The sequence below is a fragment of the Odocoileus virginianus genome, chromosome 19 (genome assembly GCF_023699985.2).
Source record: "Odocoileus virginianus isolate 20LAN1187 ecotype Illinois chromosome 19, Ovbor_1.2, whole genome shotgun sequence".
Taxonomy (NCBI): domain Eukaryota; kingdom Metazoa; phylum Chordata; class Mammalia; order Artiodactyla; family Cervidae; genus Odocoileus; species Odocoileus virginianus.
This window is the reverse complement of record NC_069692.1, coordinates 9,309,077-9,325,294: the sequence shown is the minus strand read 5'-3', so window position 1 is coordinate 9,325,294 and position 16,218 is coordinate 9,309,077. Positions and strand designations below refer to the sequence as shown.

The window sequence follows — 16,218 nt, the reverse complement described above, 5'->3', positions numbered from 1 at the left end:
GAATTATTATTAATTCTCTGGATGTGATCATGGCATTGTGGTTTTATTTTTATACCAATCCTCCTCTTTTAGAGACACATACTGAATTATATACAAAATAATATATCTGCGATTTGCTTCAGTAGAGTTCTGTGGCAGAGCTTTGGATGAAATGAAATGACCATGAATTGGTAATTATTAGTTTCTGGATAACATCTGTAGATTTATCATAATACTTCTCTTTACTAGAGAATATGTTGATATTTGAAATCTTTCATAAATTGAAAACAAACAAAAAACAGCTAAGTGCCCTGCAGATTGGTCACTGGCCGAAGTCTGAACAGTGAGAGGTGACCACGGGGGATGCTAGGACTTGTATGAGGAGCCCTGTCTTTTTTCTTATTATTATTGAAGTAAAATTGACTTAAAATACAAGTTTCAGGTGTACAATGTCATGATTTAATCGTTTTGTACATTACAACAAGGAGCCCTATGTTGACAGGTTTGTTCATAAGTTTGTCAGAATGAAAAGATAATAATCCACTGATCTGACCTGTCCTCAACATTTTTCTCTCCACATTTGTTCATTGGACTCATACTAATGTTATGAACCAAGCGTTCTCAAGAAAAGGAATGAGATCATGCACGCTTATCTCATAAAAACCCTTACTGAAGGACCGCCAACTGGGCTTACCTTCCTTTCCCATTTGTTTCTCATATCTTATAAAGATGACCTCAAAGAAATTTGGGGGAATTTTAAATATAGATATATATACATACACATACACACACACGCATATATATATACTTTTTTTTTCATCTCAAAGAAAATTTTTTTATCCCTAAACCATTGGAAAATAGATAACATTTTCCAAAAATGTTTATAGGCCTCATCTTTAAATATACCAAGTGGTATGGTTCTGAGAACATAGCAGACTCATTGGAATAGTTGTTTATTCTTACAGCCTTTTAGCAAGTTAGTTGCGTTAAAGACACCTGAAACAATATATGTTTCAAATTTTTCTCTACTTCCCACCAAAATATAGTGCATATCTTTCTCATGGCTTTCCAGTCCTTACTCTCCTCAGGTCAAAATTTATGATTCTGTGTCTTATCTCAGAACTTCCCTAATCGTGAAATAACTCTTTCACACTTTGTTATGAAGGACCCGTAGGTTTTTGATGTTTATCTTGTAGTTCATGAGGTTCAGACCCTACATAGGTAGGTGGAGGGAGGCTTTTGACTGAATAAGCTTCTCTCCTTATCAGTGCGGAGGAGGAAGAGAGGGTCTTCCTGGGGCCAGTCACAGACACACAGTGTCTCATCCAGTCCTTGACCAGCCAGAGGAAGAGGGAAGCCCCAGACTACAGATGCAGCAACTCAGGCACGGAGGCTCATTAACCTGACTGTGTTGCCTTTGGAAGACACTTAGGCTCTTTCTCCTAAGTCAGGGAGCATTCCCAGGTGTGAATTGTGCCAGCTGTGACTTTATTGAAGCATGCAAGTTCGTTCATTCTGTGACGCCATCTCATAGAACATGCATTTCCGTGCACCTGGCACCATGAACTCATAGTGACCTCTGGAAGCCAGAATCTTAAGGCAGTTAGCTGATTTTTAAGGTTTCTGATATTCCCTAACAAAATATAGTTGGAGACATTGGTCATCTCCCAGGTATTCAATAACCCAGAAGCCAGAAAGGACTGGTCCATGTTGTGATACACTAATGATTGAGTGGTTATATATAGGTCATATTTATGTCCATCCAGTCATTTCCACTGCTTTATAGAGTGCTTTGATGAATTATCAGTCACGTTTCTTTATAGTTAATGTTGTAAGTTGGATATATTGGGAAAAAGCTTATTTATTGGTAACTTCAGCCAGATAGTTTCATGTATTAAAGACTCATGGCTTAGTCAATAATGCTGGGTTCAGAACTGAATTTCTATGGAATGAATCATGTCTCTAACCAAGGATGTGCTGGTTTGAACCCCATGGAGTTGGAGTTACATACCTTCCTTACATAATCCCTATCAGTGGCCTCTGGGCTCAGAGTTATTTTTCTAGTAGCTGCTGATTTTCAGCTAAGCCATCTACATTCTTCTGTTTGCAAACCCTATAGGCTTGCAGTTTTTTCTTCAGATGCAGCGTCTGCAGTTTCATTCCCTGCGACTGGTAGATGGTATTGTCCTAGGGTAGTATAAGTTAGAGAAAGCCTTATGTAAGCCTTGGAAATTTCATATACACAATCATCCATTTGTGCTTCTTCCTTTAAAAATAATTAAAGAAGCATGAATTTATTCATGAATAGCAGAGAAGATGCATTGGTAGCAATATTTAAAATGCATAAAACATTTACGTATAGTTACAATAAGGCTTCACCTGTCTGCACTTTCCTCGTGTCTACCTGATTTGTTCTGTCTTCTCATGGAGCTTAGATGGCAGGTGTAAAACTTAACCACTTTGAACCCTGGAAACCCTTGATGAGTATGTGCCCTTGTGCCCTTTTCTGATCTCATATCCTGAGCTGTTCTTAACTTGGAGACACTGCACCAACAACACCTTTTTGCTTTCTGCGTGGCTTAAAGCAAAAAAAAAACCCCAAAACCCTCAAAACATTGTCTTCTTTGATGTGCTCCTTTCCACAAGCACTTACTTTTGTTTCTTTGTATAGTTATAAAATCCTCATGCACCTCCTTTAAAATAAATAAATGAGTTTTATGAGTCTCATTTATTTCCAGCAACTCCAAATAATAGGCTTCAGAAACAAGCGGTGTTTATTTTAAAATGAATATAGTAGCATGCTTTCCATTCTAAAGATTTGTGTATCTTCAATATCATATTTTCAAAGTAACATCTAGGTAGTAAGTGGCTAAAGAAAATAATCATCTGATTATAGTTTGATCCCCTTTCTTACGTGGCCTTAACTATTATTTGATTATTCCAAGTCATAATCTTTTCAACTGAACTGATTAAACTATGCCAGTGTAACTTATCCTGTTTGCTAAACTTTCAGACAAAAAATCCTTTCTGAGATTTCAGGCTGATTTCTCATTTACCCTGTTGGCTCACTTCACTTGCCAGAAGGTTTCTCTTCTAATCGAAGAGTTATTTTCTGTTTACAAGTAAGGCTTTAATTTGCCCTTCTATCTTTTTCTTTCTCCTCCTTATGTCTAACCTAAAAGAAATAATCTACTTTCTTCTTAAAACATAAGAGTGACTGCATCATTTCAAGTGCTACTAAATGTGGCTTAAAAATTTGGAATATGATGGATTCTTTCTTCAACTAAAGTTACTATAGCAATTATCTCTCCCCATAATTAGATGGAAGGGAGCTTTGATGATGAAATGAATACTAGGCTCAAAAGCAAAGGCCCGATTGCACACCCAGCCTTTTGACTAGCTTGTAGCAGTGAGCAGGAGTTACTCAGCTTCTGTAGTAGGACTTGGTTCCTCATTTATAATCTGGAGACAGTTAAATTAGAAATTTAACTCAGGTGGATTTTATAAAGATTCAGTGAGATGATACCTGGCACTTAATTTCTTCACTGCGTGAAAATCATATTAACATTTACTAAAGGGCTTGTGTTTGTGTGCTAGTTGCTCAGTCATGTCTGACTCTGTGACCCCACGGCTGTAGCCTGCCAGGCTTCTCTGTCCATGGAATTCTCCAGGCAAGAGTACTGGAGTGGTTTGCCATTCCCTTCTCCAGGGGATCTTCCTGACCCAGGGGATCGAACCTCGGTCTCCCACATTGTGGTCAGGTTCTTCACCATCTGAGCCACCAGGAAAGCCCCAAAGAGCTTAAACAAACAAAAAAATTAAGCCCCCTGTAGGTTAAAAAAAAAGGACATGAATTCATAATTAATCAGTTTACAAGAAAAGCAGTTATTAAACATCTGGGGAAATGTTTAAACTCATAGCAGCTAAATAAAATTCAAAAAGTACTGAGGTATCCTTTCCTTTTACTAAATTAGCACTAATTTAAAAAAAGAAGGTAAGATTCTGGTGGCATTACCAGTTGGTACAGCTCATTGAAAAAAAATATGCATCAAATTATATTAATATTCATACCTTTCAATCTAATAATCCAATTTCTGGGACTCTATTCTAAGGAAATATTCTATAATATTGGAAAAAAACTTATAAACATGATAGTGATTATTTCATCATTACTTTTGATCTTGACAAACCTGGGAAGAACTTAAGCTTGTAAAAGATTAAGTTATAATGGACTTTTGCAGCTATTAAAACAAAGATTCATTGAGCAGCACCTAAAAATGTTTATGATGTAAAAATATGCATACTGATAATCAACATGAGGGACTTCCCAGGTGACTCAGTGGTAAACCCGCCTGCCAGTGTAGGAGACACAGGTTCGATCCTTGGGTGGGGAAGATTCCCTGGAGGAGGAAATGGCAGTGCAATCCAGTATTCTTGCCTATAAAATCTCCCGGACAGAGCCTGGTGGGCTACAGTCCTTGGGATTGTAGAGTCACACACAACTAGCAACTGAGCATGCATGCACAGCACAATCAATATGAGAACAATTTATCTTAGAACCATGTGGGAATAGACCCAAGTGACGTTAGGGTATTAGAGCATATTTTTTTCTTCTTTCCTAGTTCCCCAAATCTTTTGTAAGATACTATTACTTTTAAAATTAAAATCAGAGTTTTAGTTTAATGTATTTACCCCGAAAAAATATTTGGCAAGTGCCTCTTATGTGTCTAGAAGATTTGCTATAGCAATTTGGGCTTTAAAAAAATGCCAGAATCTTTTTTCATTGTTTACTGCAGGGCAATACAAAAGCAAAGAAGTGTGCTTAGTAAACTCTTTACAGTAAGTCCTTCATATACAATCTAAGATTTAAGGTTCTATTGTGTGTAACCTAAGCATTTAATGCCAGACCGTCAGCCCAACCCGTGTTAAATATAACGGTATTGTGTCTCACTGTGGCCATCTGCTTCAGGACTCATTCCAAAATTAACTCACTAGCTAACTCAGGTCATTCCACCAAGGAAAATGGGATCACAGTGATATATTAACCATAACATCAATGTGAACAAGACTTTGAATAATGCATCTCAGAGCAACCCTCTAGATAACTGAATTAGAATAAGCCAGACAAGGTCATTTGCAAAGTACTGTGGCATTATTTCAGCTGACATTTTTAGTGAAATAATTGCAGAGTCACTGAAATCTGTAAGAAAGAGTATGAAAGATGACTTGTACACTTTGCCCAGTTTCCCCCAGTGGTAACATTTTACAGAACTGTGGTACTGGGCATTGACATGGTAGAGTCCTCCCATCTTAGTCAGATCTCCCTGGTTGTATTTGTACTCCTCTACATCTGTGTGTGCAAATGTGTGAGGTTCTGTGTAATTATATCCCTTGGTATGTTTATGCATCCACCAAAGTACAAGATGCTGAACAGTTCCATCAGCACCAAAATCCTTCCTGTTGCTCTTTCATAATCACACCCTTCCTCCACTCACCACCATCCCCAACCCCTGGAAACCACTACCTTGTCCTCTATTTGTGAAATTTTGTCATTTCAAAAATGTTACAGAAATGAAACTATACAGTATGAAAAGCTCAACCTTTTGAGCTTGGCTTAACTCCCTTGTGAGTCTTCCAAGTTGTTGCCTGTATCAATAGTTTGCTGCTTGTCACTGCCACCAAGTAAGTGTTCATGGTGGATATACCGTCACTAACCATGCATCTGGGCTGATGCTAGCTTTTGGCTGTTAAAATAATGCTGCCATGAACATTCACATACAGGTGTTTGTATAAACATAAAGTTTTCATTTCTCTGGGATAAATGTCTGAGACTGGAACTGCTGGGTCGTACAGTGATTACATGTTTAGTTTTTAAAGATGCTGCCAAACTGTTTTCTAGAATGCCTATACTGTTTTATAGACATACTCCAAGCAAAGTATGGGAGGCTTTTTGTTTTTTTCTTTGCCAAATTATTCTGCAGTTTGATTGGTGACAGTTTTCTTTACCTGAACTGACCAAATAATTTTGCTAAAGATAGCCATGTTGAGTAAGTAGATTTAGAAAAGAGAACTTTATCAGGGCATATTGGAAGCTCCTCCCTCCAACCCCCCCCCAAAAAAAAAATCACTTAATCTTCATAGATGAGCTTTATACAGTAGGTTAGTTTGAAATATTTGACCCCTTTAGTCTTGCTTAGATGGTAAAGAATATACCAGGGAGAAACATGGATTCAATCGTTGCATCAGGAAGATACCCTGCAGAAGAAAACGTCAAGCCACTCCAGTATTCTTGCCTGGAGAATCCCATGGACAGAGGAACCTGGTGGGCTACACTCCATGGCATGGTAAAGAGTCAGACACAACTGAGTGACTAACACTTGAACTTTTCAGTCTCTAGGCAGCTAGCAAAATAGACTCAGCCCTCATTTCATAGCTGTTGGGCTCAATCTCCTATACTCATAACAGAATATTGGCCTGGACATAATTTGTTTCTCTCTTGTGTGACAATCATTCTGTCTTCTATAAGGGAAAAAAAAAGTTTTTTAAAGGATTTTTGGATACTCTAGATCAGCATCTTCACTTTGCTCTGGCCAGAAATGAAGGCCCTGGACTAGGAGTTAGAATACCTGTGTTTGAGTCCCTCCTCTAGTAAGCTGTGTCACTAAACACATCCCTTACCCTCTCTAAGTTTGCTCAGCTGGATAAGCTGGATGAAATTCCTGGTGGAACCTCTTGGAGGACCTGCAGGACCCCGGTTGCTGGCCTGCCCCTGGAGGCTCTGGTTGAGCAGTTCTAGAATGGAACAGGAGAATCTACCTGATGTACAAGTTCCAGGAGATACCAGTGAGACTGGACCAGAGATGACCCCCTGAGAACCCAGGCCAGATTATGCTAGAGTGCCCTCTGGCTCAACAGTTACTAGTATCCCCTCACCCATCCCCCTCCAAAGGATGCCTCAGGTTTGCTTTCCAGAATGAGTTATTCGTTTGACCTTATTTTTTAAGTGATCAGATACATGATGGAGTTTCATGCAGCCATTTAAAATGTCATAGAAGAATATTCACTGTCGTGGGAAGTTACTATAATATATCGTTAGGGTATAAAGAAGCTACACATTACAAAACAGCATATGCAGAAATGTCCAGTTATACATAGAAAATAAATCTAAAAAGATATCTCTAGAATGTCAATAATAGTTATCTCTAAATCATAAAGTTGTAAAAATTCTATTTTTCTGTGCATTTCTGTGTTTTCTATATTTGTAACTTATATTTATTGATCATTTATTAGAACAAAGAATTCCCATGAGCAGAACAACTCCTGATTTCTATAGGTTCTAATAATTATGGTTAAATACCAACCAGCACAAATAAGGCTCTTCAGGTATGAGATAAAACTGTCTAGGAGGCTTTAGAGAGGTAGCTACGACTTTCCTTAGCCCTTTCCCTAAAAAGTATGGGCAATGACTTTTTGCTGTTCTTACTCGACAGAATTCTGCACACGTGCCCCTGAGTAGTCCTGCCCTGGGACCACTTGTTCCAGCATCTCATTAGTGCCTGGGTGATATTTCCATGGAGCTCTTCCACAGCTAACTAGTAGGATCAACGACTATAGCCTCCCAAGCTAGTCCCTCCTTCGTCCTTGACAATGGGTTGAAGTGTTTTAGACAAAGCTAGTTCTTCCTTTGGGATTAGGAGGGACTAGCTAGTATCTCTGTTAGAAAAGTTAATATTTACTGCTAAAATAGGAATGTTAAACTGTCACTGACATAAATTTATATAGATGCCAGAAACCAGTTACCTGCTGTGGAGAGCTGTTTTTTTCCCATGTAGGTTTGTGTCCCCTCCTGGAACTTATAACTATACCAGTGTCCCCAAAACATCATTTTCTTCAACACCCACACTTCTCAAGGTTAAGATAGATTAGAATGAGCATGACTTCCTTGAAATACTATTTATTAAAATGGTTTTGCTGCTAAAATTTTTAAGGAATTAATACTATAGAAAAACATTCCATTTCTGAACCCTAGTAACTCCATTTCTGAATAAAGTTGTTTGATTGGAGGCATGGTGTCAAAAGGGCAGTGCAATGGTGATTTCAAAACACCGCTTCTGTCCAGAGCTGCAGCACACCACTGTTCCTTTCTGCCAAGTTCCCTCCTGTGCGTATCTCTTAAGAATGAAAAATTCAAAGGACTTTTTGATTTATGAGTGATAGTGTGTTTATTGTGGTAGCACTATTTACCATTTTACATTTTAACACCCACCCATATTGGTATCTATCATAGAATTTTTTCCTTTTAACAAATGTGTTCTGTGCTTGAGAAAATATATTTTTATGTATCACCTAAAGACTGTTGCCATATACAAGTCTGTCCCATGTGTTTGCTATCATGGGTGAAGTTGCTGGGTTTGCCTTATACAACTGGGAGCTTCAGCAGCTGCATCCAGATGGCTTATTCACCACAGTGCTGTTGTAATAGCACCATCCAACACCAGCAATGCTTCCACAACCCCCTTACTGTGAAAGAGGTGATGGGAAGGTTACATCTAGAAATCTCTTGCTTTGTTGAAAAACAGGCTCATGACCCAGGAATTGCTGCATTTGTCCGTGTATCCAGCCTCATCGGGAAAGGAAAAGGCCTCTCTCTATCTCACTCACATCTCTGTCTTCTGGTACTTCACACACTGCCCTTAACTAGAAAACATAGCTGTGCTTTGCTTTACTAGTTCTGGTAGGTGAAAAACACAAGCTTTTGATTGATCTGTAAATTTTCCTATTGTGTTGTTGTTGTTGTTGTTCAGTTGCCAAGTCATGTCCAATTTTTGTGAATTGTAGACTGCAGCACGCAAGGCTTCCCTGTCCTTCACAATCTCCTGGAGTTTGCTCAAATTCATGTTTGTTGAGTCGGTATGCTATCTAACCATCTCATCCTTTGTCGCCCTGTTCTCCTGTCCTCAGTCTTTCCCAGCATCAGGATCTTTTCCAATGAGTTGGCTCTTTGCATCAGGTAGACAAAGTATTGGAATTTCAGCTTTAGCATCAGTCCTTCCAAAGAATATTCAGGGTTTAGGATTGACAGTTTGATCTCCCTGCAGTTCAAGGGACTCTCAAGAGTCTTTTCCTGCACCACAGTTCAAAAGCATCAGTTCTTTGGCACTCAGCCTTCTTTCTGATTCAGCTCTCACATCCATACATGACTACTGGAAAAATCGTATCTTTGACTATACGGACCTTGTCAGCAAAGTTTTGTCTTTGCTTTTTAATACGTTAAGTTTGTCATAGCTTTCCTTTCAAGGAGCAAGCATCTTTTAATTTTATTACTGCAGTCACCATCCACAGTGATTTGAAGCCCAAGAAAATAAAATCTGTCACTACTTCAACTTTTCCCCCTTCTATTTGCCATGAAGTGATGGGACCGGATGCCATGATCTTAGTTTTTTTAATGTTGAGCTTTAAGCCAACCTTTTCACTTTCCTCTTTCACCCTCATCAAGAGGCTTTTTAGTTCCTCTTGACTTTCTGCCACAAGAGTGGTATCATCTGCATATCTGAGGTAATTTATATTTCTCCAGGCAATCCTAATTCCAGCTTGTGCATTTCACATGATGTACTCTGCATATAACTTAAATAAACAGGGTGATGATATACAACCTTGTCGTACTCCTTTCCCAATTTGGAACCAGTCAGCTAGCTATTCCTTGTCCAGTTCTATTGCTTAATTGACCCACATACAGGTTTCTCAGGAGGCAGGTAAGATGGTCTCGTATTCTCATCTCTTTAAGAATTTTTCAGTTTGTTGTGATCCACACAGTCAAAGGCTTTAGTGTAGTCAGTGAAAAGTAGATGTTTTTCTGGAATTCTGTTGCCTTTTCTGTGATCCAACAGATGTTGGCAATGTGATCTCTGGTTCTTCTACCTTTTCTAAACCCAGCTGGTACATCTGGGAGTTCTTCATTCATGTGCTGTTGAAGCCTAGCTTGAAGGATTTTGAGCATTGCCATGCTGGCATGTGAAATGAGTGCAATTGTGTGGTAATTTGAGCATTCTTTGGCATTGCCCTTCTTTGGGATTGGAATGAAAATTGACCTTTTCCAGTCCTGTGGCCACTGCTGAGTTTTCCAAATTTACTAGCATATTGAGTGCAGCACTGTAACAGCATCATCTTTTAGGATTTTAAATAGCTCTGCTGAAATTCCATCACCTCCACTAGCTTAGTTCATAGTGATGCTTCGCACTCCAGGATGTCTGGCTCTAGGTGAGTGATCACACCATTGTGGTTATCCTGGTCATGAAGATCTTTTTGTATAGTTCTTCTGTGTATTCTTGCCCCACTCTTCTTACTTTCTTCTGCTTCTGCTGGGTCCTTACCGTTTCTGTCCTTTATTATGCCCATTCTTACATGAAAGTTTCCCTTGATACCTCTAATTTTCTTGAAGAGATCTTTAGTCTTTCTCATTGTATTGTTTTCCTAGTGTACCATGACCTAAATAAAATATGATTTTATTTAAAATACAAGGTAAAGGTTTAAGTGACATTAAGGACACTGGTTTTACTTGCTTTTTTCCTACTTTCTAAAGGCTCTTACAGAATTTGAGTTGGAAGGCCTCACTGATGTTTCCTTGGTCTAGTATTCCTGTCCACATTCAGTGTACACATACTTATTGTCATTTTAGAGGGATAGGATCCTCTTTCTTATTGTATTGCTTCTCACATCTTTGGTCCTTTGTTTCATCCTTCCTGTTTGCTAGTAGTTCATTTAGCAAAGCCAGCTGCTTTGGTATATCCCACTCTGTGCCATGCCAGGCTTTATTACTACACAAGTTTTCCTAATTAGAGTAATAACTACATCATTCAGGCTACTGCTTGAGAAATCTTACTTCCTTTCATAACCCAAGAATGGTCTTTTTTCTGTCATCAGATGTTAGGCGTCCATCCTAGACTTATCCCAACCTATTAGAATCATCTCATTACTTGACTATCGCCGCCATTCACATGTTAGTGCCACGAGGGAATGCCTTCTCAGTTGTTTTCTGACTGGACAGTCACAGACTTATAGATGGTATTTAATCATTGAATGAATTGAGTGAATGAAGTCAGCTTACCAGCCCAGTAGAGGAAAATTTCATATTATTTATTCAGTGCAGAGTGGAGTCCACGTGTCATCAACACAGGCCTGATCGATGCTAAATTAGCAAGTTAGGAAACATTTTGTACCCTGTTGTTATTTAAGACTCAAAATAATGTGATTGAAAAAGCCATTTTCTTTCATTATTTTTATATTTACATTTATATTGTATATTTTATTTTGTAAATGAAGCTTGAGCCTAGAAACTGGATTTTATAATATTAAAGTAAAGTTTGTTTCCATGTCATAACATTTATTTCAGAACATAACTTTGAACATGAACCATACCTAGACAAAAAATATATTTAAGGCATAGTTTTTTATATTTATTTTTTAAGTCTACAGTACTCTTTAAAAGGAACGTTTGTGTATAGCTGTGCTACTTATTCTGAAGAGTCTTTTCTGAAGCTCACAATTACTATGAAACTCACATTTTCCAGTATTTTACAGTTTTATCTGTCTTGTTTTGTGCACCTCAAAGCATTTATGTAGCATTTTTTAAAATGTTAATTTTATCTTGTGCAGGCTGCCTTGACAGCATGTCTTTCTATTGATTGAAATTCCAGCTCTATGGCTGAGGAATAGAATTTCATAGTATAATTTTGTTAACTAAGACAAAAAGAGCATTCAAAAGTGTTTAGCATATTTACGCAATTGTACAGAAGCATTATAAACTGAACATTTGGTCAGCTATTACTGCAGCCTGGCCCTGCTTATGGTGGCTTAAGATTGTTTTTAGATGGTGACGCAAGGCAGAGACCGTATTTTTAGACAGCTTCCCTCTCTCTCCCCTGTTCCATTCCCAAGTGTCCACTTTCAGGAGGAGAAAACGAAGAGGGTGAGACCTTACAGCCAGCCGCAAAGAGCCCTATCTCCCTCGCTTCCAATCATCACTTATACTTTGTGACTAGATATTCTAGACATGCGACAGTGGGGCCCGAAGCTGTAGCTGTGCTCAGAGACTCTGCAAAGCTTTAAAACTTTTTACTTTGGGGAATAAAACTAAAAAGATGAAATACAGAGATTTTTCTCAGTGTAATGGAACAAAATAAAATTACCCTCTCTTAAAATAAATGGCAGGTAGGGAAAGCAATTTTTCCTGTCACGGATAAAAGCTAGGGAATACAAAATCTGCATTTGAAATATGTTATCTCAAAATGTTTTAAATAAAAAGAAGCTAAACTACATTGTACAGTACCTGTTCCCAAGGATGATTGCAGTTTCTTGTTATTAAGTCCTGAGAAACACATAGTGTCCTTGGCAGGCGGCACTATAAAAACAAATAAGAAAAAATAAAAAGACATGGTAGGTCAAATTAAAATTTTTTTCTTTTTTGACTGAGGGGCTCCATTTTGCATTGTTTGTTTTAATGAGCGCAGCCTCTTATGTAGTTTTCTCCATCTTGCATCCGTGTTCACAAGCATGCAAAAGAAAGTAACTCTTTGATATATGAGACAATTTGAAGACTTAAAGTCCCCCAACCTGTGCAGTTTTATCTTGATCATCTATTTGTAAACTTATAGTGGGGAAAGCATGGATTAGAAATCAGAATTTCTTCCTAAACCCATCACTACTACTTTTTATCCTGAGCAAGTCACTTAGGTTTTCTGAGCTTCTGTTTCTTCATTTGTAAAACAAAGTTTTTCAGATGTCTGCTTTACCTAAATCATAAGACAGCTGAGGATGAAAAGAATCGAAATAGGAAAGTGTTTTACAAGTTTCTGGTAGGTCCTGTTATAGAGTTTAATGAGCTTGTTGAAGGTCACAGAGAGATCTAACTCTAAACTTCTTGTTTAAGGTCACGGAGAGATTTAACTCTAAACTTCAACATTTTTCAACACTGGTACTGTTAATGCTTTCAGGCTGATTATTCTTTCTTATGGGGAGCGGTCCTGTGCATTATCAGAATATCCCTCCCTCTCTACCCACGGGATGCCTTTAGCATCCCCCAAGCTGTGACAGCCAAAAATATCTCCAGGGACTTCCCTGGTGGTCCAGCAGTTGGACTCTGCTTCCACTGCAGAGTTCATGGGTTCTATCTCTGGTCCCAGAACTAAGATTCTGCATGCCATGACAAAAAAAAAAAAAAAGAAATCCTCAGACACTACCACATGTACCCTGGTGGGCAAAATTGTCCCAAGTAGAGGGCGAAAGTTCTTAACCATTTTTATGACAACATTTGTCACCATCAGTTATTCTATCTAAGTAGTTCCTGGTTGGAATACTCCATGATGTAGCAGCTTTCAGAATTCAAAAAGGGATAAATGGCTTTCATCTGTCATCTTTGTGTCTCTGAGTATCAGCAGTGGCATTGGCTTCTTGGGAAGGTCCCTATGAACTGTTGTTGAAGAAGCAGAGTCTCCCAACAGAGATACTGACCACAGTGAGCCAGAAGTCAGACTCGGTAACCCCTGGAACCCCTTCCTGGGAATCTCTGATCATCCCCTAAAGGGCCCAGCTGGTCTCTCTTCAGCAGCCCCTTCTCATCTGAATATTCATGGCCTTCTAATATCTGTTACCAGCTGAGAGGCCAGGGAGAGAAACACAAGTGTTTTCATAACTATCATCACAGACTCTTGACTCTTAAGTCCTTGAGGTTTGCACTGGTTGTCCACATTTACATTTTCCATAAGAAGAGGTGAGCTCATGTCCTTCTACTCTGCTATCTGTCTCCTCCCTACCCCATGTTTATATTTTGCTTAAGAATCTTAACCTCTCTTCTTTGCTTGCTCCTTCAACTTTGTTCTCACTGCAAACTTGATAGAGAAACTCAGCTGGAAGTTGATACGGAAACGCAGCAGGGGCTTTTCTCACCAGCATCGTATGAAGAGTAACATCCTTCTGGATCACTTGACATAAAGCAGATGCCTTCTGCCCTTGCACGACTCTTTCCTTTTCCTTTCCTCTTAACATGGCTCATTAAATACATGCCTCCTTCGACTGCGTTTGGGGACTTAAGTACCAGCTGTCCAAGAGTGGAATATTTTCACTTCAGTTGCTCACTCTTTCCCCCCAAAAATTGCCTAGGACAAACTTCCACATCTTTATCTCTGACTGCATGCTGCTCTTTTCCAGATGCTGGCACTGTCCGCAATTTATTATCAGCCCTGAACTAGAACTTTCAGAGCATTTATGGTTGACTTTATTATGTTTGTTTCGTAATTATCCAAAACTATTGAGAAATTGATGCATTTGATCTGGGCCTTATTAAATAGTCTGAAATGATTTTGTATCTATATGAATTAAATTTTTTGAAACAACTGAATTTTAAGATAACTTGCGCTGACAAGCCCATGCATATAGTCGAATGTGGTTAAAAGCATTGTCATGACCGGAAAAGAGATTAATATAATTAACAATCATGACAAGAATCTGGAATTGTCCAGAAGTCTTCAGGATTTGGAACTCTGTTCACAGAAGATCCACAGCAGCTGTTTGAACCAGTGGGAACGAGAACTGGATTACTTCATGGCAGTACAATGTTAGTGTCAATTTAAACTTAATTTTTTAAAGTACACGTGAGTTACTTTAATTACTGCATGATTTATTTATGAATGGACTAATTGGCTCCCTCTGTAAAATAGCAGTGTCTGGCCCAACCAGGAGTCATTTTTCTTTGTAGACCAGCAAGCATCCTTACTGACCAGACTTACCTGATCCAGGTTTGATGTGCGCTCAGCAATTTCATCACGTTATATAAGGAAAGCACTGTGGGTTTTTCTTCCTTTTCCAGGTGGCCTTTTTGAAGATGTAACCAGGGGAGTTGACACATCCCTCTCCACAGCACGGGGTGTACCGGCAGCCAGCAGTTACAGAGGGCAGTGGGCAGCAGTTACAGAGACAAGAACCCGGCTACAGCAAGAGAACGGGGCGTTGCAGTTTTGAGTTTACTTGCTCGCATCTGTTCTCTAAGAGAAGAGTTAACTTTAAATCCTTGAAACACCAAGGCTGTGAAGAAAGTCATAGTAGCAGGTTGAGAGATAAGTATAGAATTTTCATCTCTGTTTCCCACCGAGAGGAACATTCAGATATGTGCTGTGTCAGCACCACCTGGAGAGAGAGAGCTGGCGGAGACCCATCCATCCTGTGTGGAGGCAGCGAGGGGCTTTGGTGGTGGAATTGAAAGTTAGCTGCTGTAAATCTTCAGACATAACTTGCAGAGAACTTCTCAGATTTGCTTAAAAAAATTTTTTTAAGAAAATATGGAACTCTGTATGCCTTATTCAGACGGGATGCTCAGTAAATAAATGTCTGTTGAATGCCTGATTGTCAAATTAAAGGGTTTCCCATTTATGCAAAACTGCTCGTGTTCCTTTTCTTCTTTATTTCCTCTGCCATTACCAGGTATGCTGCAGATCAAGAAATATACCTCCCTGGCATCCTGCTACAGAGTTGTCCGAGTCCTTGTGTGCTGGAGCATGTGGTAAGGAAATCGCTGAGAATGACAGAGCTGGAGGGGGTCCTACAGGGCACAGGACCGCCCCTCATCTTACAGAGGAGGTTTGAGACTTGCCTCTCATCTCACAGAAGGAGCCAGCTCGGGGCTGGAGGCAGGCAGGTGCTTCCTGCCCACTCCTTATTCAGGAGGACAGTCTCTGGATCTGCAGCAATACCTGCTTCTCACCAAGCCTGTTTGCTACCAAACTCATGTTAGGCTGCTCACTGCTTGAAAGTCAACACTCCAGAGACAAGTGTTGATTGGAACGGAAAGCCTGCTTTATTCATAAGGCTGGCAATGTGAGGAGGTGGTGGACTCATGTCCAAAAACCAACTCCAAAGATGCCGCTCAACCATTAAAGTGTTTAAAAGGAGGATCATTTGGGGACGAGGGCAGAGTCTTCTTTATCTTCCCACACATGCAGACTTTCTTCTGACTGGCTGATGGTGAGGTAACAAGGCTGTGCTCCAAGAACCGTGTGCTCGCCTTGAGGTTCCCATCCCCCACCGGGGTGGGGCGTTTAGTTTCTGCATGCGTGTTTAGTCACACAGTCACTCTGTGTGACCCTATGAACTGTAGCCTGCCAGGCTCCTCTGTCCTGGGGATTCTCTAGGCAAGAATACTGGTGTGGGTTGGCAGTGCAGATTTCTCCAAGCAATCTTCCTGACCCAGGG

At 39.5% G+C, this 16,218-nt stretch overlaps 1 protein-coding gene across 2 annotated transcripts in view; it reads left to right on the top strand.

The window, feature by feature from the left end:
- Nucleotides 1–15,406, top strand: part of UBE3D (ubiquitin protein ligase E3D) — a 164,553-nt gene extending 149,147 nt beyond the window's left edge. For both annotated transcript variants that reach the window (XM_070449836.1, XM_070449835.1), the window contains one exon: nt 14,840–15,406. In XM_070449836.1, the coding sequence (XP_070305937.1) occupies nt 14,840–14,852 (13 nt within the window). In that variant the 3' untranslated portion in view covers nt 14,853–15,406. The remainder of the gene's footprint in view (nt 1–14,839) is intronic.
- The last annotated feature ends 812 nt before the right edge of the window (nt 15,407–16,218 follow it).